Here is a 23,402-nt window from a genome sequence, read left to right on the forward strand (position 1 = left end):
CCTGCTCTCCTAGATGATACAGGGTTATGTAAGGCTGTTTTGTACAGGAGTTTCTCGAATTACTTCAGTAAAAAGTTAATTATGTCTTGTGGTTGTGTCTGGCTTTGAGAGTAATAGATAAAGGAAATGAAACGGTATTTGGATGATGTCACGGATTTAGTTATAAATAGAAAAAAAAGATGTTCGGTCTTGTGTCAGCAGAATTTTTGTAGGAACTTTGATATCATATTCGTAGATGTGCAGCGATACTAAGAGCTCTTTTCCACCATCGCGCCGAACCGTTCAAATAGAATGCGTTCAGAGATGTTATAAAACAGCCTCTTGTGTTACAAAGGAAACACGTGACGCGTCTGTTTTTACATTCTAAAGATTCTAAAGATGTTTCTGCGATGGAAAATTATGGCTTGTATCGACCGACAATGAATATTGACCGATATCTCGGTACACCTCCATAAATTAGAATACATTTTATAATTCAAGCAACTGGAAATCTTAAAAATAGAAATGACACAATCATGAAGCTAAATATGTAAGACGACTAGTCAAAATTGTGTTCAGGAGTAGTTCATTTCAAAATTTGCCCCCATTGACTTTCCATTGTAGGAATAAAAACTACCATAGAAAGTGAATGAGGCCAATTTTGAAGTGAACTACTCCTTTAATTTTATTATTTCCCCAAAAAAATTCACTCATAATAATAATTCTAAATATTTGAAACTTTTGCCTGTAATACAAATTGAAATATCTACCTGAATTTTATGCTGTTAATTGTTTTCCAAATCGTAAACGTTTTCTATATATTCTATACCGTTTTTTATTTTGTTAATCCAAAAAACAACATAGCAGAAGAAAGATCCGATTAAAAAGAGAGTTCCGTATCGTGACAGGCAAGAGGTGCTAACTGTGATGGTTAGGGGAGGGCTGGCTCTATGAGAAGCACTTTGATATTGTGCTGTTGATGAGAGAGAGTGTGTGTATGAGTGAGCAAGAGAGAGAGAGACACTGAGAGAACAAGAGGGAAACAGAGCGCCAGAGAAGAGCGCAGTGTAAACAGGCTGTCAGAAAAGAAAGTGCAGGGACATCACTGTTACAGCCGTGTGAGAGCAAAGCGGAGAGCTCACCCAATGATAATCGAGAGAGAGAGAGAGAGAGAGAGAGACAGAGAAAAGGTTTAATTAATTCATGCAGGATGGGAGGGATGTCTCTGTTGCTGAGTGTGCTGGTTCCAGCTCTGCCTGAGCTCTGCTGCCTGTAGCGTTTTGTTTGTGAGCCTGTAACGGCACTTAGACCAGCGAGAAGCCCCATCAGAGGTAGGATGTGATATCTATCTTTCATTCTCTCTCTCTCACACACACACACACACTCTGTTGTGATCTCTCTGTGTTGTTGTTCATAGGGTACCGATCAGTGCTGTCTGCCGATCATGTGTTTTCAGTTTTTTATCTCTCACGGTCTCATCTCTATAATTGTATCTGTCGTACTGCAACACTGTAAGCATGACCATCAGCTCTGTCGCTATGACGGGCAACATGCACATTGATCTCCAGCTTTAACCTCTGAACCTAAATTGATTTGGTACACTTTGTCTTTTTTTATTCTGTCTGATCGGCACGAGACCTTTGTAACAAAAAGCTTTGTTATTGTGCAGGTCACAATTGTTTATTTAGACATCTTGCAGGAGGTGATTTAGGTGTTTCCTGTATCGCAGACCTGATGTGCTGCTGGAAGATGCATGTTGTGGTCGTTGTAGCTAACACTTACTTAGTCTGCCGAGTGCAAATACCGTATACTTCACACCTTTCAGTGAGTTCAGTCAGCATCTGTGATGCTTCGAATTAGCGTCTGAATAACACATCAAAACACATAATTTACCCAGGAATCGAAACCCTTGATCTTCATCGGGTCTCGACAAAACCTGAGATGCAGGAACAGTATGGACAGTGCGCTGTGGTTCTTCATCTGCTCGAGGATGCAGTACACATCCTGTCTGTTTGGAGGGGACAAGTTGAATGTTTGTGTTTGTAGTGTTTTCCCACTAATAGACATACTCACAGTCATTATTAAAACACTGTGCATGAAGCGAATTAAAGATTGCTCGTGAGACACCACTCAAGGTCAAAACAGCAGGCAGAGATTGAGTACCTTAATGGACACCATGATAAAAACGAGTTTAAATAAACAGAGATCATTGTGTTTTCTTTTGGCTTGCGTCTCATCTTTACTAGGCTACTCTTGGGTAGATGAATATTTGACTGTCTGTTAGAGAAGCACTGTCATTTCTCCTAACATCCTTACAGGAAGCACACATTGTCAGGGACAAATTTGAGAATTGTGCTAGAGGGAAAGTTCTTGTAAACAAATAGAAAGAAAAGTATGGCTGTTATTAAGAATACAGCTATATAGCACACATTAGACTACAAAATCTTACATTTAAACGACATAAACACTGAGTTTGTGACTTATTATACTGTCATTCCTGTAAAAAATAGAAAAAGCGCAATTCATAAACGTATATTTCTTTACTATACCCATTATGTAAATAGGTTATATTAGATGCTTTAAATTGATTGGTTTTATTTAGATATTATTGTTTATTTTATTACATTACATAATCATGCAACATTACTTTATAATATTATTTACTTGTTTCAAAAATAATTGAGTATTATAAGAAATGTTCTTCAAATATCGTCGCTGTCGGACTGAAAGCTTGAATCTTCAAAACTGCCTGTTTAAAAACGTAACACTGTGTTCTCAAATTTTACAAGCTCTTTTTAATACTTATAATTGGTCAAATATTTGGAAAACCCACAGACAAACATAAATGGTGACCAATAGTAATGATTTATGAAAAAAATACAAATAATAAAAATGGAGAGACGAGGTTTAGTCTGACAGCTACGATATCCAAAGTGCTGGTTAAACTCTTATCTACTTCTTTGTTGAGAAATTGAATGCGAGTAGTCAGAGAGCAGTTGACTTGTTATTCCTCAGCTGATGATTTTTAGTACACATTTTGATTGAAGGGCACTAGGTTTCCTTTAGCTGGGAATCAGAGCAGGTCTTGCCTGGCTTTTCCATGTCATTGCATAGCAATTTTGAACCAAACCCTCCTGTTGCCATGGCATCCAACCCCAATGTAAATACTCTCAGGATTTTTTGAGGATGTTGGCCCCTGGAGGGGGGGTGTTAAGAGAGTGCCTAAGAGAGTTACTTATGGAATGGTATAAGCGGCTGATTTTTTTTTCTCTTATTTGTCTAACATCCCACAACATGTGCAAGTAATTAGGAATTGCTCAGTTTTTTTGTTTCGATATTTAAATATAGCATGGAATCCATCGGCTGTTGCATGATAGCATTTGGACAATATTACAAAAATGCTTGTTCTCCCCCCAAATAAAATTCTGTCAACTCACCCTCAAGTTTTTCCAAATTTTATATACATTTCTGGTAGATTTCCTGTAGCTCAGTGGTAAGAGCATTGCGTTTACGACGCAAGGTTGTGGGTTCGATCTCAGGGGATTTTCAATACCAATGTAAACTGTTTAGGATAAAGCACTGTAAGTCGCTTTGGATAAATGCCTAAATGTAAATGGTAAAAAACAGAGACAAATATTTGGAAGAATGAGAATTGTTTGCTTCCCTACATTCTTCAAAAAATGTACAAAGAAATGTATCAAGCATTTTTTCCAACTATGGTATGTGGTGGCCAAGAACTGTTTGGTGACAACCATTCTTCCAAATATCTTTCTATGTGTTCATCAAAACAGAGACATTTATTCGGATTGTGAACAACTTCCGGGTTAGTAAAGGAAGACAGAATTGTTATTTTTGGGTAAGCTGTTCCAATTTGATGTGGTTTTATTTACAATTTCAATAAAAAAAGTAATAAGTCTCGCTAGTTTATTTCATAACTTCATGCTTTTTTTAATAACAGGAAATATGTTTTATAAAACACTAAAACCAACCTTTCAGATATCTTTCTTCATTTTGCTCCAATCACAAAGACGTACTGGCCGTAAATAAGTGGAGATCTGTGTTTTAAGGGTGATTGCTTAATTCCAGCAGTGCACGTCCGTTGCTTTACTCATACTGTTTTGTTTTTCAATAACACACTGTACTGATGTACAAGTGGTAAAATGCAATTGTAAGTAATTTGCGAACATCAGAACATCACATGTTTTTTGGTACACCGCTATTAGAGTCATTGTGTAGTGTTTGACATGGGAGAAGAAAACTCTAAAAAGCGTTTTGTGTAAGTAAATTAAATAGGCTCAGTAACAGAGAAACAAACATTGTATTCAGTTCAGAAATGTCGCCTAAGTGCTATAGGCTGCATTTTAGACTAGTATGTGCTACACTGCTTCTGTTTCCATTAAATCAGTAAGGAAAACTCACCTTTACCCAAACAGCATCTCACTCAGACAGTAGCATGCACAGAGACGCGCATTCATTAAATATCCTCGATCAATGGTATCAATCAAAAATAGTTTGTGCTCATGTTGTATGTTTGAGATGTGCAAGAAATTGATTTGACCGTTTACCTTTGCCATGCAGTTCCTGCCAGTTCAATGTTTCATTATCAGGTCCACACCAGCTTACAGTTTGATGATGTAAGAAATGTAGCTGCCACTCTCATCCATTGGCTCAAAGCTCCTTCTCTCATGCCGCAGAGACTGAGGAGACTGAGTTTGAGACAAAAATATTACCCTGCTTATCCTGCTTGAAACAGTTACATGCAGTTATCACATGGCAAAGATGCTGTTTGCCCTGACCGGAATGCTGTCCAGACGTCCGACAGAATATTTAATTCTATAAAGGCTCTGTTAATGGAATCAGAATTTTTGTGGTTCTGTTCCATTTCATTCTCGGCTTAGCTTGCCACTTTCCGCACACTCTTCATCTATCATGATGATCGTTTGATCATAGCTGTGTATAAATGTTCTGTGTGTACCTGTCCCTGATGGAACAGGGTGACAGGGGTGCACCTATCTCTCTTTTTTAGTATCCCTTCAGAATTAGAATCCTAATTTGGCTGTGTTATTCTGAACACTATGGCTCAAGAGACTTCTGCGGTGGTCAGATTCAGTAGATTTACTCAAATAAGGAATGGAAAAATCTTTCAAAATTAATTGTGTAGAATAAATCAAGAGTTCATATACAAAAATAGATAACTTCCCTTTCTGTCTCTCTCTCAACGTTGTGCTGAAACGACAGAATGGGGGTTTGATCTTGAGAAACTGTGATCTCTGATTGTACTTTAAAAAGGTCAATTGACTTGGCGAATGGAATAGCATGCCAGTCTTCGCCCGTACATACGTCCATTCATTCCCCATTTGTTCTTCCAAACCTGCTGAGCGCATTATTACTGATTATATCCTGGATTCTACGATGCAGAGCAACGGATTCGTCCTGGTGTGCAACTTCCCTAGGGCGTTTCGGTAGCTAGCCGAAGGTGTCTACTAGAGCAAATTTCATAAAAGAGCTAAAACACCCAAGTTTCAGGACATTCTGCACCGGGGAGCGAGGCAAAATGCTCCATTGCTTTGGGTCGAGATCGCCACCCTTCTGGTGAAGTACGCCTTCCCCCAGTGAGCCTCCTTGCACAGGTCCTGTGCGAGGTCAGGAAGGGGAGCATCAAGTTCTGTTGGTTGCGACCTATTGGCCTAACCAGAATTGGTTCTTAGAGCTAAAGCTTCTGACGATAACTCCCCTCTGGCCGATTCCCCTGATGAAGGGCGTTCTTTCTCAGAGGAAGGGCATGGACTGGCACCTTAGACCAGACCTCTTGAACCTCCACGTCTGGCTCCTGAACTGGACGAGGAGATCCTAAGTGACCTGCCTACGGCAGTCGTGAGCACATTTACATGTGGCCCCTCTCCTCGCCTTTGTGTTCTTCCCGTATAGGGAAGATCCTCAGAATTGTGCGATCAGTGTCGTGCTGTCCTTCCTTCAAAAAAGTTGAGAGAGCAACCTCAGTCCCTCCACGCTCAAGGTATATGTCGCCTCCATCGCTGCACATCGCACTCTTGTGGCTGGTTAGTCTCTCGGGCAGCACAACATGATCATCAGATTCCTGAGGGGCTCGAGGAAGGTTAATCCTCCCGACCGCAGTCCGTACCCTCTTGGGACCTTAATGTGGTCCTTGTGGGCCTGGGAAGGGTCCAGTTTGAACCCCTAGGGAAAACCTGTTTTGCCTCATCTCACGATGAAGACAGTTCTCCTGGTGCTGCTTGCTTCCATCAAGAGGGGGATCTGCATGCACTCTTTGTGTCCAATAGTTGCCTAGAGTTCGGGCTGGTCGACACCCACGTGATGCTGAGATCCCGGCCTGGCTACGTGCCCAAGCTCCCACCATTCCCTTCAGGTACTGGGTGGTAAACTTGCAGGCGCTCCACTCTGGGTAGGACGACCCCAACCCCTACCGTGTTGTGTCCAGTACGCTCCCTGCCCCGCTACTTGCAATTCATGCAGAGCTTCAGAAGAGCTATTTGTCTGTTTTGGAGGACGACAAAAGGGGAGATCTATCTCCAAACAGAGATTTGCGCACTAGATCGTGGACACCATCACATTGGTGTACCGATCCCAAGATCAGCTTCGACTGTGAAATGGCATTGGCTCTCATTTTTCTTTGTTACTGGTTGCATCATTACGTTCACTTACGTAATGAAACAATATTGGATGTCCTAAACTGGAGTGTACACGCCACTACGTACGTACCATTGAGCCCATTCGTCGGTGATTAGAACCTACTGTGTATGATATCGTACGGCTAAATAAAAGATTTGGAATGCACGGGACCAGTTTGTAAGGTTTTTATACTGTTTTTGGTGTGTTTTAATAAATGCCCTTGGCTGACTTCTATTTGCTTGTTGCTTGTTTTTAATTGTCAGAGGTGGGTATAGGTTTAGGTAACAGATAATAAACATAAATAAGTACAAATATTACGTATTAATGAAATCGTCTCAGTTTTCAGTGAAAAAAACTGTGTGTCATGTTCACGCCTAAAGAAGGCAAAGCGTGACACTGACAAAAAAATTTGAGTGGACCAGCATGTTTATTACAGGCTTTAGGGTGATACCGGGTTAGTGTGTCCTCTTTGGGATCACGGGGGCTGGTATTCAATAAACACATTATAAAAAATTATAAAAATACACAATTGGACTTTTGTAAAATATTCTTGGGCTGATACACAGCACCACAGATAAGTACATATGTTTCCTGTTGTGAAATGACCAAGTTGAACAACATGGCGTAGTGTGCGTCAAGTGTGAGTTGAGAAGCTTCTAGATCTGGAAAATTTCATTGACTAATATGGTTATAAACTTAGCATTGTGTCATTACAGCATATTTGCTCTGCTTGGACATCTTTACTCTTGCATACATTTCACCTTCCCAGTGTAACATGAGGTATACATTTGTAAGCAGAATATGATATTTATGGACTGTGTATAGTCATTTTATATTCAATGAAATTATCCGCATTACGGTTATTTGATTGGTGTAACAGAAAGAAATCATAAAAAAAAATGTATAAATGCCATTCTAGCTCCTCTCTTCTTTAATGCATAAACACACCGTGGACTTTATGAGCCACACTTTTACCAAATACACCGTATATAATATCATGTTAATTGAACTATGTACATTGCACAAAAATATCTACTAAAATGCACATTATTAGCTCACAGTTTAAGTGTTGATAAAACAATGTTCGGTGGGTTCAGGGTCATGTCGGTTGGATACATGTTGGATTTTACTGCTAATTACGTTAATAATTATTATGGTTGATGCTTCTCCGAATAGTTCAAATGCAATTTGGTGAAACCCCTTGTCAGGGTTTTGTCTTTGGCAGAGTTGGAGAAGACAGAAAATGAGATATTAAAACAGGCCTCTGCACACACTCTGTTATTCAAAGCTCGAATATAGATCATTAAGGTTTCTGATGATCACAAACAGCTGTCTGCTGTTTCACTAAACTACAGTCAGATCGGTAAAGTGTGATTCCATGTGGGTAGCGTACGAGTCCATCGCATGCATCTTTACATCACACTTAAACTGTTAGATAGCACCCACATCACAAAGCCACAAAGAACATTCACAGAAATCTGATGAAAGCCTTTTTACATGTTACATTACGTGATAGACAAAAACAGACTTACTGAACCTTTCTGTGCTAATTAGATTTTAATAATGAATCCAGGGAGCAGAGCCGATCCTCCCTATACGCAGACTACGCAGGTTGCGTAGAGCCTCTGCACCCCCAGGGGGGCCCCTTGAGGACCTCATCAAAAACACTATAATGTTAACAAGACGCTATTTTTATAATTTGCGGATTAATACTAAAGATTAACCCTTAATTTATTTAATTACTTTGACATACTCAGACATTGTGTATAGCGCGACAGGTGATGACATGCGCATGACTTGATGATGCATGATTACAGCCATGGCTATTTATCCATCTGTAGCGGAAAACAAAACGCCATCAACGCGAAACAAAAGAACAAGAAGGCATGTGTTTTTGTACTATTTCAAAGTCTAATTTAGTTTTGCCAAATTATGCAACTACAGTTTTACAAATTCAGTATTTATCCACTGGCATAAAGTTGGTTTGACATTGGATGTTCAATAGTCTGAATTTACCGACCATCTCCAAAGTTATATAGGCTACACATTAAAATACACGTTTCAAACTTCAAATGCATTTTAAAGGAATGACTTACATTCACAAAACCAGCTGTACAGTATTCATGTGGGTGTCAGCTATAATGCACAGCACTGCAGTCCACTGTATGTTTGCCCATGATAATCTGCAATTTTTGTGTTATCACATTTAGAGAATTATTGATGTTTTCGCATGCTTAGCTTTCTTGAGTAAACTGTATTTATTATGTTAATCACGCAATTTGGTTAGTAAAAAAAAAAAAATGTGTGTGTTCAAAGTAGTAGGGTAGTGGCATAAATTCTACATGAAATGGAGATTCATCAATTGGTTGTTTACGGGAAGTGAGAGAGGATGAGAGATTGAGAAGAGGATGTAATATAGATGGCTACAGAGGAAGGGATGTGAGGGAATGTTATAAATACTACCAGGCTGGAGCATAATGGAGTGTCAGTCGGAGAAAGAGGGGTAAATGGAATGCGGTAGGCTACATGCATTTCTGCGCTGCTAGACATAAGAAAGAGAATAATGAGGCTGAGACTGTGTAATGGGCCTGGGAGATGATATAACTCTTGGTTAGATCAGTTTTCACAGAACAAGCCTCTTGCTGGATAAGATGTTATGTGTCCCAGTTTAGATCCTGCTACAGTCCATTCTGCAGGAAGTGACCTGAGATCTCTGGCCTGTAAGTCAAGAGAGAAAGAAAAGTTTTATATCATAATACCGTAAAAGGCTAATCAGAAATGTGCTGGGTTTGCTGTGAGGAGATAGGAATCATTGGGCATTAAGTTGACAACTTAAATATGGTGTACTGAATACACCCTGCATAGTTCCTTCAGATACTATACTTCACAATAAATAGATGATAATTTGGGGCTGATAAAGCACTACGGTGGCTGACACAGAACTAAGATGTCATCATGTTTTTGCTTCTTTGCCGAAGGAGATTATATATTTACGAAACGTGCTGTAGCTCAGTTTGTTCGTTTAGGGCTATAGTATACTTAAGAGAAAACATGGCCAATTCCAATTCCAAAAAAACAATGCTTCATTATGAAAGGTCTTTATACACCTCAGAAGACACAATAGATTAAGTTGCATTTCTGTCAAAAGATCCCCCAAAACATTACATACAGCACCTTTAAGTCATTCTCATGTTATTCCAAACCTGCATGACTTATTGCATGAATGAAGATATTCTGAGGAATGATTGGCAACCAAAAAAATGGACTCCCCATTCCATTGACAAAAAATCACTCAGACAATTCTCAAGATGTCGTTTTGTATTCCACAGACAAACTGTTTGAACCACATGAGGGTGAATCAACAATGGCAGATTTATCCCGTTAAGTGTAATGGAAAATCAGTTTCTCCATTTTGAGTATCAGATGTTATTTCCAGAAGACGGGGAAGATAAAAATCTCTATTGTTTCTTATATCATAAACCCAGGTATTGTCAAAGCAGCATTAGGCTCTGAATCATTCTATGAAGTACAACTGATATCATCATCCATTTAGTTGTTTTTTGGGCATAGAGTGAATGAGAAATTCACATTGCGTTTTTCATTTTAGTGCTGTATTTGGTTTTGTGGCTGCAATTCGTCTTGATATGTGTTTTACTGTGGACATAAACAAATATCCTCATGTTCAGTTCATCATCTTGCTGCACACTTATGACGTCAAGTTGCCAGGCAACTGAGTGAGCAAACAGAATCCCTCTCTGCACAGAGGGGAGGCCCCATCCTGTTGACCAGCACGTGGCTGGAGCTCATTAACACACACACTTTTGCACTATACAGCCATTAACGTTGTCTCTTGATCTTTCCTCTGTACAATGTCCACATGGCCTTAACTGCCCTATTAGTGTATTCTGTCCTTGACACTAATAACGTTTGACTGTATAGCTTACATTGTTAAGGCAGGACACTGGAGAAAAATACTATGAGTTATAAAGTCGACCTACACTGGAAAGAAAAAGGCGTTTTAAACCGTTAGTCTAGTATGTGAGACATAAACAGTTTACAGCGATATGAAGATATAAATTTCCCTCAACCAGAAATGGAATTAACATATCAGCAGATGACGGTTATGTATCATAATGTCTGTTCTCCTTTTTAATATTTTCACCTTAAATGTGCCTCCTGTTTGTCACCTTTTTCCACTGAGCACAGCACCATGTTTCATGAGGCCAAAACTGGCGGATTCGACTTCGCTTATTGTCCTAGCAGAAGGAAACTATAACACCTCGATAAAAACTAAATTTTCAACCTGTCAGTTTGACGCACCACAGATACCATGATGTCATCTTTGTAACAAGGATGTAACATACTGTACTGAACTATCTGGAGGTCTTCTGCAGGAAAATATATTTTTTATTTCACAATGGAGTATCTAAACCTTCAAATTAGGAATTGTATTGTGAAACATTATTTATTTTAGAAACTGGCATATGTAGTTTTCTCTAGAACAAAAGTGTTTCACTCAAAAATTATTTGGCTATGATTTTTAATTTTGTGCTGATTTTTAATTCTACACCCGGCGTGACTTGACAAGACATTAGAAACATATTAGAAACCATTACAATTTTAAATTTTGTCCGCACTTGATGCGGCACGACAAACCCATTAATGGTACTTTCACATGGGCTGTGAACGTCAACATTGCCTTATGCAAAAAACCTAGTGCAGGCACTAGCCAATTGCGTTCACACAAGACCGGAGAACAATTTGATTGGCTATTGTCACTATGACGATCGCGTCAGCCACGCTTCAGATATGCCCTACATTAAGCATTGATGCTGAAGCCCCATGTGAATCAGGCTCAAGAACAAGCAGGTTGTCATGTTGTGTTACACCTGTTGCGTCCGATGTAGACACGGTGTATTTGCCCAAGCTCTTGTGTATTGATATGTTATATTTGATAAGATCTAAGGAGAGTTTTATTCTGGGAATCTAAAATATTGTGTGTTTAATGAGAAAAAGAAAAGAACTCTTAACTCACAAAAAAATCACATTCTTGATATATGAAGTAATAAATAATTTACAGTTACGGTAAATGAGGTAAGGAGAGAATCAATTATGTCTTATAATGGGATATTTTATTAATTGATACAACATACAAAGCTGGTCACCGTACTTGTTAATATATAAATGATTTATTACTGAATTATTTGACCTTCCATTATTTCCATACTTCCAGATGGCCTCGTGTGATTCCTCATTATCGAAATTAACCATTTAATTATACATAGATAATGATAGGAAATCAAATTTGAGCTAAGCTGTTTTGATTAGTATCTTATTTCTAAGCTTTGCTGCTGTTTTATTTAACATTGTGGAATACAATGTATTCAACGAATAACAGCACATGGTCAAAGAAACAAAATTCTTCCTAAATCCAAAATTATTGGTTTCTATTAAAATCATTGTGATTCGAAAATTCCACTAAGATGTCTGTCCGCCCTAGTAAATTTTAGACATTATGTTAGGTTTCATGCTTAAACTGAAACTTAATACAGTCAAAATGAACATATCAAAAGAATTGACTATATTGACTTTGAATATTTACAATGTAGTCCACTAATAATCTATAGTGCACTATGCTCTTGTAACTGTTTTCCATACGCAGTCCACAAGAAAGTTATATAAATAACTAGACACTTAAGCAATATCACACTCACAAGCGTTATGGCTTATCAGCATGACTGGGAAGTGGCTGAAAGCACAAGATAAACACAATGTGCTGATACACCGCCATAACAACATGGTCCAGTGTGATTCCCTCTATCCAACAAACTTCATCAAACAGTTTTCAAACTTTCTCCCTCGGCAAGTCCACATCCTGTAATTTATGGTAGCCCTATCAGCTCCATCGATTTTTTGTCTTTTTACTCATCTCTTCCTCTTCTCATCATACAGTTTTTCAAGCTTTGGCTCCTTATAAAGATTTTATGTCTGGTTCTTTACTTCCCTTCGGAAGTGCAGGCAAACTACTGTTGATTTTTCTATCTGCCTTAACTCAAAGCGAATATCTGGACAGGGAGAGAGCTATGAGACAGAGAATCAACTAACCAGAACAGGAGTATTCAGCAGACAGAGACATAGAGACATTGATTGGTGCAGCGTGCTGAGCACGGAAGCAGGCCGAGCCCGTGATGTGAGTCATTTGCTGAGTGGCTCTTTGAACTCAGAACTGTACAGAGGAGCTTGGCTATGCTAGTTTAACTGGATTCATTGGCCAAATAAAATGAACTTACTGTTTAAACCATGATCAATTCAATTCAGTTATATTTATATACCAGTTTTCACAATGTTTCAGTGTTTCAAAGCAGCTTCTGCTTCTGCTCCCCTGCTGTATGCAAAATATGACGTAGAACGCTTACACATTTGCTTTGGATGACATCAAGACAAGCAATATGGCGGAAAGCGCAATTACATCTGCAATGCCTTATCCAACCAAAACCACACACTAACTGTATGAAATGTTGACATTTGATGATTAATCATGTGCATGCATATTACTTACAGACATAAACATGGATATAGGCAAAAACATGCATTCAGAGTACTTGTATGTGATAGACAGGCATGTCAAGATCAGCAACCAGGTTGTCATTCAAATGTGCGATCTGTTTCTATCCGCTCTAAGTATTGTCGCACGTAGGACATACGAGAAAACACTGAACTCACTGAGAAAGACACCGCTATAACTTTCTTTCATTGTAATGAATATGCTTTACAGAAATTATATTGGTCACAAGTCTTCTGAACCGATGGGCTCGATGCGTTTTACCACTAACGTTACAACATAACACCTGTCTTTGGATCATGTCTCAGGTATAGCCCGCGAACATGTAAACAACAGCCGCTAACGTGCTAAACACATTATTTAAGAAAGGCGATTTAAGAACGATGTGTAATACTTACTACTTCCGGAGATGAAGCTTGAACGCGAACAGCTGTGTATTGATCCACTCTTGAGATTTTTTTTTGCCGAAACCCATGTTATACTGACAAGCCACCGGGTCCTGGAGCTTTCATTTTTTTAAACCTAGGGGTCGCATTGACTCTCTGTACTTTTATGTTCCATTTTACATCCAACAACAGCACACATATGTTGTTTCTTAGTCTATGAGTGGTCATTGGCAGGCGTAAACAATGTGACATCAGATTGTTAGGGGATCGCCTGTTTTATAAAACTATTGTGGTTTGAAGTAGATTACAAAAAGAAGAGTAGATGGATTTCTATAATTACAGGGTGTTTCTGCACACATGCTGGTGACTCAATTTCTGCTAGATAAACATTTAAAAGTGTATTTTCTGTGATTGCGGCCCTTTAAAATATCAAGGATCCATCTTTCCTCTTGGTTGTTGACGGAGATTCGCTAAGCTGGGAAGCTCAGTTAAATCCACAGGTTCTCCCATGAGGATGGCATATAATGATCAGCTGGTACTGGTCTGATGTGTAGTTTCCTCTGGATGGATATCCCAATGGTCAGTCAGTCCGCAGGATCTCACAGGAGGATGACACAAGGTGGTCTTACTTGAGCCAGCATAATCTGTGGTTACCCCGGGATGTGAAAGTGAAGGGCAGCAAGAGAGAAATTAGTGAGGCACATGTTCATTTTCGTATAAATAAGAGATAATACTGGCATGCATCATTTGTAGCCTTATTAAAAGCCACCTTATTAAAAACAAAAGGATGTGATACATAGTTATTTTTTAAGCTGTCTTCACATTGGCAAATCTTAGGTAGGGGATGATATTAATACTTGTCTTGGACAACACAAATATAAAATAATGCTTATATGGGCTGGTCTATTAGATGCTGAAATTGTAGCAGAGAAACGAAGCATTTACAAACTTTTTAGAAGTTTTAGAGAAGCACATAAGGGGATTTATATACAGTATTCTTTGGAAGATGTTGTGTACTTACACATCATACACAGATGATGCATTAACCACTAAATCGTATATCAAACACATATTACATATATCTACACTGGAAGCGGCAAAAGACAATAAAAAGCATTAGAACCCATTATAATTTTACATTTTGTCCACCCTGGATGTGGCACGGTGTGACAATCCCATTAGAAAAAGGCGTGCCGTGTCGTGCCGCGTCTGATGTAAATCACCAAAAAAGCAACATTAACAATTATATTACAATAAGAACAATTAATACATTTCCATGTGTAACTAAAATTATAAGTAACAAAAAAACACAGTTTGCCTGTTTATTTTGATTTCAGCACAGTTTTTGCCTGGTCCAATATGTCGGCGCCATTTATGTCCCGTACGATTGTACTGCTAGTAGGGCATCTTGGGAATGTACAGTTTGTGGTGGTTCGCTTTGGATGAAATTTGGCTTTCTAATTTCATTTATGCTTAAAACTCAAGTTTGTGTGATCTAAAATGTATGTAGTACGGAATGATAACACTTATACAAGGTCTTCCCTAAGCCCAAGGATACCAAACTGGAAGACACGAGGTGACAATGTGGGTACGCAAACCATTTTTAGACAATGTGTGTGTATTCCTGACAGGCCAAAACATAGTGTCAGCTCCTTCTAGTATAAAAACATCACATTGCTAGTGATAATGTTAAATAAATGATCCAAACAAATAGTCCAGTCAAAAGAGTACCTCAGAGATTACGTATTTTTTGTATGCGAAACCCAGATGCCAGTTAGCATTTCCGGTTCGATTGCCACAAAGTCAATGTTTTTTTTTAATGGGTTTTGGTAAATCGCCTGAAATAAGGTTAACCAAGCCTCTAAATATTTAACTGTTTTAATCTAATACAAAAAACACGCCAGTTATAACCCACTTGTGATGTTTTAAACCTTCATTGTGTCTTTAAAATGGCGGTTACTAACAAGTTGCTAAAGCATCTTTTGGCAGGGATGTCATTGCTCATTTAAATCTCACAAAAAATACAACATGGCACAAATCTCTAAAAACAGCGGCAGCTGCAGCGTTGTCCTGTTGACAGACACAGTGATTACAGCACAGACGAGGATTCCCGGTCAAGAGGGATGCCCGCTGAAATATGTCCACATAGTCAACCGCTGTTTGACAGCCCTGCACAACCTGAAGCTCCATTTTCACATTGAAGGAAAAAGCACCCCAGATCATGAAGGAGCCTCCAACACTGTGCCGCGTAGAAAACATCTCCAGTGGGATCTCCTTGTCATGCCGGTTATATTGGAAGCCATCAGGAGCGTCCAGGTTACATTTTTTCTCATCAGAGAATAAAACTTTTTTCACCTGCTGATGTCTCACGTCTGGTGTTCCCTTGCAAATTCCAAACAGGCAAGCTTGTAGTGGAAGGAGACATGGGATTTTTAGTCTACAACTTTTATCTTTTAAGATACTTGCAATGACTGTCGTCCTGCCAACCTCGGCAGAGATGGCACCTAGCGAGAGCCCTTGCTTGCGCAGCTCAACAATTCGGCCACGTTCAAAAACCGAAAGCCTTTTTGCCTTTGCCATCTGGAGTTGCTTAGGGTGTGACTGCCTGAAGAACAATGGCATTAATATTTTTGTGCAGATTTTACCTTTTTAAGGCTATGGTCTTAAACTTTTATCAGCTGATGAACAGCCTGTTTGAGTTTCAATGAAGTTTTCAATAAATTGCCTACTCTCTGTTTTTTGTCTCTTGCTCCTGTTTCTTGTTTTGGCATTTTGAAGCAGTGCTTACAACCTGGTTACAATCCACCAGTGAGAAATGGGAATACTTGTAATGTTTCCCCTGGTTTTAAGATTTTGTTCAGGAGTGTATATTATAGAGTCAATAATCTTTTAATCATTCATGAATTATCACAACTTTTGGAAGGATTTCCTTTAGAGCATGAAAAGTAAGTTTTGATATTTGTCCCATGTCGCAATTGATGTGCAAATATGCCCAAAAAAACGATGCAAATGCAAGAAATGTATTTTTGATTAGCTGTCCACCACAGTAACCTCTATGCTTGAAAGGGCGAAGTCGATTCTGAGACATGACTAATACTGTTTTCATATTTTCTCTCCACAGATCACGTAGGTTGATAGGTCATCAGTTGAACTTACTGTTATCATCCGTCTGCACATGCCACCTCACATTTGCATAGCTCCTCAAATCACAATTCTGGCGTGGCACATATGTTAAGGACGCCACCTTTGCTCTGCCCTCAACCTCTCGCTCCGTGACAGGGACGCCTTTTTGCCATCTGCTCAAAAGGAGAAGGAATTATGATCATACCCGACTTCACCTTCTCCTTCTCATACCTCACCTGAGGAAAATCATCTTCTTCCCCTGTACTCGGCCCAAGCACTCCAACCGGCGAGATGGGAGACTGGGTGTGTCTGAGCCCAGCCGAGTTCTCCCAGCTACAGCAGTACAGCGAGTGTGAGTATGAGTGATTGATATCCTTCGTCTCCAAACGTATGCGTAGCTGAGATTAAATGGTTTCAGTGATGCTTATTCTGGGCAAAAACATCAGACATCAGCTGGTTAGGCTGAGACCAACCTCACACAAACTGGCTGGCTGATTAGAATTGATTTTTGTTTTTGTTAGGTGGTCAAGAATGGGTGGTTGGATTTATCAGTCCATTTGGTTGGTTCTTATGTTAGATTTTTGCTGATTACATCAGTCGATTCGCCCATTTAAGGTGACGTCTTTCTTAGAGTATTATTTAGGGTGATGTTTCAGGACGTGTCAACATTTCGAGGTTGAACCACTGGACTAGATGCACTGCTGGGAATGTAGGCTATATTGGCATAATCTATCGATGTACTGCCTGTGCTCTCTGCTTCTCTATTGATTTGCAACGTTTAATGCAGTTATTGATGCAGACCACTTTATAAGCTAAACAGGCATATGAGATTTTCAATAAAGGATATTAAAAAGTGATGGCCTTGCTTATAAATGGACATCATTTTAATTTTACAAGGGAATTGGGATATGGTCGTTTTGAGGGAGTTTAAACTGTTTGTATTGATCGTATGGGGGAACAGGTCAAAAGTGATGCCAAGACAGGATCAGGTATTCATTTAGTACATATTTATTATAAAGTCTTCCAGAAAAGTGTGACACATCTGTTGTTATTGTGCTGACTCTACCAGCACATATTCATGCACAAGTTAGGAGAAGTTTGCCTCATCTGGTCAATAGAGACCTGTGTTTTTTTTTCTTTTCTATGAACTGCTACAATAAAACTGAAAGCAACCTCTGTTTAGGTTTTTTGCTTGGAATTCTCATCGCTTACTTTACGAAGCTAATGACAAGAATGCGCATGTCATGCAAATGGAAATTACCAAGGCTGGTTGTTTATTTTAGGGAAAAACATTGCATTTTGGAACAAAACATTTTTCTCTTGGGCAATTTCAGTGTTATGGGTGTGACATTATCAGCCAAAACATATACATAACTAAATATAAATACTCATAGAATGAGATGTGACGGTTCACTTACCTGTTATGGAAAAAGGTAGTGAAGAGGTACCTTAAGAAAGAGTTATTAAACTATCAAATATTGACATCTCACCCATCAGTAGAGTAAAAATTTTTGGTGAAAACAATATCTTTAACAAGATAATATCTTTTCCATAGTCAAACTTGATCTCTGCTGGGTAAGAATAACCTTTAGTTAGTAATGTGATCCCAAGACAAAATAAAAACAAAGTTATCTATCAGATCTCAGATCTCATCTGTGTGCATTTTTCCTTATAGGTTGTTTGCAATCACGTTTTTTTATGATATTTTCATTTGTTTATTACTGATCTCAAACATAAACATGCTTTTCTGTAGCTCAGTGGTAAGAGCATTGCTTTAACAATGCAAGGTTGTGGGTTTGATCCCAGGGGATAGCACATACCAAAGCATAAATGTGTAGGTTAATGCAAGGTAAGTTGCTTTGGATAAAAGCGTCTGCCAAATGCATAAGTGTAAATGTAAACACCTTTGATTGATTTGAACAGTCAAAAACAACACAAAATATGGGTATTTTGTGTTTGTTATAGTGAATTCCTTTGGAGAAAATCACTTACTGCCCTCCATCTGCACTTCGCAAAGTGCCATGACGTCATGTGCAAACACTCTCTTGTCTATATGGGTGTTTTTTCACCTATAATTAATAATATTTTCAAAATCTTACTCCCAGTTTTATTTCTACAATGTTGCAATGTTAAGAGAAGCCTTTATTATCTACAAAGCCTTAGTCTGGCCATAGAATGTGAATCCAAAAGAGACCTTTGGGTCAATTGTTAAGAGGGTACCTCAAAATTACCTTAAAATTACAGTGAAATGTGTTTCCAGATGGAGTATCTTTTATGCCTTGTGAGGTTAATTGGCTTGAGGCATGCAAGTAATAAATCTAAATACTCATAAAGTCTGGATAATTACTTTTCTTTCGTGGGGTGCGACCCCAGGTAACACATTTGATTAAAAAGCCTTAGGGAGCTCTGAATAATCAGTCAGAAGTGCCGTTGCCCTGAATTCTGCCAACATGCCATACTTAAGTTATAATGTCTTTAAAAATAGCACATATATTATATGAAGTCTATTCGGGAAACCTGGACACATTTCCATTAAGAATTCAGCAGGTGAGAGATGTAGTTAAGTCTAAGATTAATGCTTCGTTTTAGAGATTAATTGTCTGGCATGTCCGGCTATAGCAGAGATTTCAGCATCGTTTTAATTATTCTTGAGGGACACAATGAAAAAAGTGGCGAAAACTTTTAAATGCTCTAATTTATCTCTGTTTTCTTTCATTCGAATCATGGAGAGTAGGTCGGACCTCAAATAAAAGCTTGTGTATGCTTGCCTCTTTATAGTTTTAATTCAACTTTGCTTAGAATCAGTGGAATACATTTGTCATCTATCTGTAATCAGCTGCTAATTGAAACTCCATTCACATTCACAGATCCCCAACTATTAAAACACCCAGACATAGAAGTCTGTTACAAAAAGGATGTGTCTGCCCACAGAAACCACAGAGAGTTCAGAGTCTGGTGTCAGGTTTTAAATCAAGTATCAGTCTCTCCAGTTTAACATACTGGAGATGAGGGGTGATGAGGAGAAGTGGGTAGGTGTCAGACTGACGCAGTCCAAAGATCTCATTTTATACGTCTGTGTCTAACATCTGACATCATGCTGTGTTGAGTATGAATTGTGATCTGAAACTATACAAACAGCTCATAGAACTTTGATTAATAATGAAAGGTCAACGTTTGTCTTTCCTACCACAAACATCATCAGATTGCTTTTTGGGGGTTTTACCTGTTGAGGGAAGACTCCTTTTGATGCTATTAGGCAGAGGGTGAAGTCATGAGCTTCTGTCACATTACACACAGTTATTTTTGACCACTGAGTTCTCTGTGTAGTTACTCACAAACTGTTGTGTGGTTGCTTTTCATTTGAGTGTCTGAAAGGAACAGTTCACCCAAATGATGGTATTTTTCTGTGCAATAGACAATATCATTATTGCTAAACCTGTATGTTGTTTATTCCATAAATTAATAGTTCATGAACCTCACATAAATGTACAAGTCATACTTTCTTATCACAAAATTTTCCTTTAAGTGAGCTGTTCCTTCGTAACATCATGTGAGAGTTTTAATTTACCTTAAAGAGTACATAACTGGGGATTTTTATGGTCCTACTTTGGTTTATTTTATGTACATAGAAGGTATAAAAACACAATTATTTCGTAGTAATAGGCAGTTATTCTTACCTTACTTCTCGACTGACACTCAAATGATTCGTTTCGCGATTCATCCGTCTATCTCCTCCTTTCGACTAGCCCAGTCTGATATAATTGGTCAGATGTTCCAGTCTGCTGTGATTGGTTTACCGTGAATGAGACTCACAAGGTACAGTGTTTGGGGGAGAAGAGTGAAGGTTTTGTGGGCAGTCCTAGCAAAATGTAGCCGGGGACTATATGTAGTCACGTAAATCCACGGCGGTTCGCGAATCGGACTAGGGATGATTCATTTGCGTTATTCAGAGTTGACTCCCTTTTTTCAGAGCCAATCACTTTTTTATTCATTCACCTTCGGATTTACAACTTGGCAGACTGCTTACTTTCAAACACGGCAACATTACACATTGCATGAAGTTTTTCCCTTTTTTCACTGCATTTACATGATCTCATGTTATGTACTCTTTAACATAGATGTGACCATATAGCGAACTTTTTTAGGCTGTCAAACGATTAATCGTGATTAATCGCATCCGGAAAAAAGTTTGTGTTTCCATAAAACATGTGTGTGTTCTGTACATATTAACTTTGTTTTTATAAAAACATACACATGCATATATTTAAGAAAAATATTTATTGGGAACATATAAATAAATACATGTAAATAGATATTTATACATCTATGTACATGTGTTTATAAAAAATTGTATACGCAAAATACACAGACATATATAATGTAAACACAAACTTTAATTTTGGATGCGATTAACTGCGATTAATCGTTTGAGAGTCGAAGTAATGAAATTCAGAGGAAATTGAAACAGGTCATGTGATTAATAAACATTGCTGCATGGTTGACACAGAAATAACCTCTTTCAAAGCAGTAAGGAGAATAGCATGTGCATGTGAGGAAAGCATCTTGTTCTTCCTGAAAACAGCAGTCAAAAACATGACTCCGAGTCTGTCTATAACAATCAATTCCTTGCTTAGAGAAAACAGAAGTGAAGCCAGGGGCAGCAGACTGCTTTCTCCTGTCCTAATGCAAATAAGCTATGGTGACATTTTCTGCTGGGCTATTATCCCTGCTTAATTAGCCTATTTTGTCAGATAGCGCCATACTTCTAATGTTCCTAGTGTTAGACACTAAATGGAAGCCTCTTTAAAAACATGTTATGGCTAATGATGCATGTAGTTTCAGTTTCAGGAAATTTCCGTTAGAATGAGGGTTTAAGGATCAGCTTCACAGACTTTGTGAAATATAAACACATTATTTGGTCCATCATCACTTTGCAACAGTAACAAACAGTTTGTTCAGTATGTAACATGCTAAATTACATAAAAAATAACGCTTCATTGCATTTCTGTCAATAGATCGTTCAAAAATTTACACACTGGACCTTTAAGTGTGTAGTCCTGCAACATTATAAACAAACTTCTTGAAGCCTTACACTAAGATGCTTTTATTTGTATTGAAGAAGTTTTGTGCAGGGCTATTAATGACTTGTATTGTTTGGTCCATGTCGCTCATTTCAAAACAAGATTTTTTCTTCTGTAATGAAAGAAATATGTAGGACCAATTATATTGTTTCTTCTTATAGCTCATTCAAACATTCAGAAATAGGTTGATTAAACATTCACGTTTTTAATAAGAAGACATCATTGTGAAAAACTAAAGTGAACATTAATGAATACATGTGGATTGACATCTAAGTAATCAAGCATTGCGTTAGTTCATGCAGGTCACATCAGTCAAGTTCGCATCAGCTGACCGTCAGTTGTTCCTTATGCGTACCAATCCAATTTCGACACACATCATAGCGGTTCATTTTAAATCCCCATTAATTCTGCCATCAATCTTTTGCTTATTGGCATGCTGAATTTACTCCCCCCTCCATCCCCAACTCCACTTTTATCTATTTATCCATTGTCTGTGGATTTTGTTGATTTGTCTTGTGATTTTTTTGTTATAGCGCTAGTTAGTTTGCATAATTATTGGATCTACAGTATTCTGTTAATCCAGGTTTTATACGACTTGCCACTCTCCCCGCTCTGTCCAGGAATTATTGCATGAATGGGTGGATGGAGTTTGCCCAGATCAGAACCATACCGCCAACACCAACTAGATGCATTATTATTTTATAAAAAAGAAATTGACGAAAGTGGTATAAAAAACTATAAAATTATGTAGGTCAGTTGCATTCAGTGATGTCATGTGGATTGCTTTAGTATCAATATCAAGTCAACACTGTTAAACATCATCTATCTTTATTTTAAATACATCTTCTTTTAGGCACCCAGTGCAATCAATTGATCTTGAAGAGATCAAGAGTTTTCCAAAGTTAGGTTGTGTTTAAATTACATTACCAACTGACAGTTTTTTTCATTTCTCTCCTTTGCAGATTCCTCCAAGAAGCTAAAAGACGTACTGGAGGAGTTTCATGGAAATGGTGTTCTCTCCAAGTACAACCCTGAGCAGGTATATTATCACAAGTGCGGCCGTGAGCTCACCTGATTAAATGATCTGTTTAGAGGCAGCGAAGCCTCTGGCTGTGACTTGACAGAACACCAATACGACTCAACTCATTACAGGAAATGCTTAGTCATCCGCTCCCAGAAACAAGGTGCCCAGATATAGAGAAGGTCCAGGCTGACATCATAAAGTCCATGCATCACGTTGCCCTGACAACAAAGTCCAGCAGGCAGCCCCATCTATAATTTGCTTTATGGAGTGTCACCATTATATTTCTCGACTCTCCTCTGTACTGACATAAATAAGAAGGCAGTCATGGTTCGGCGCCACAGGTTGTGACCCAGAGGCTCGCCTGAATCAATAGCGAATCAGCACTGGTGGATGAAATGGGTCCGAAGCTGACGCCAGGTTGGCAGCGATGTGACTTCGCATGCTTTTCATTGTCCACCTGTAAATCTCGAAGCCTGGATGTAGCACAAAATGTGGGCGACATGCCATCAGTGCCCCATTGTCGCCGCTTATGATGACAGAGCATTGTATTTCACTCATGTGTACAGTCGTGATTGACCGTCGGGTGGCTTCTGAGC

At 38.6% G+C, this 23,402-nt stretch overlaps 1 protein-coding gene across 5 annotated transcripts in view; it reads left to right on the top strand.

Moving 5' to 3' along the window:
- The first annotated feature begins 1,018 nt into the window (after positions 1-1,018).
- Positions 1,019-23,402, top strand: part of LOC130427354 (diacylglycerol kinase beta) — a 102,246-nt gene continuing 79,862 nt past the window's right edge. For all 5 annotated transcript variants that reach the window (XM_056754767.1, XM_056754768.1, XM_056754770.1 and 2 more), the window contains exons 1-3: positions 1,019-1,310; positions 16,700-17,053; positions 22,745-22,821. In XM_056754767.1, coding sequence (XP_056610745.1) covers positions 16,993-17,053; positions 22,745-22,821 — 138 coding nt within the window. In that variant the 5' untranslated portion in view covers positions 1,019-1,310; positions 16,700-16,992. The remainder of the gene's footprint in view (positions 1,311-16,699; positions 17,054-22,744; positions 22,822-23,402) is intronic.

Source organism: Triplophysa dalaica, chromosome 8 (genome assembly GCF_015846415.1).
Source record: "Triplophysa dalaica isolate WHDGS20190420 chromosome 8, ASM1584641v1, whole genome shotgun sequence".
Classification (NCBI taxonomy): Eukaryota; Metazoa; Chordata; class Actinopteri; order Cypriniformes; family Nemacheilidae; genus Triplophysa; species Triplophysa dalaica.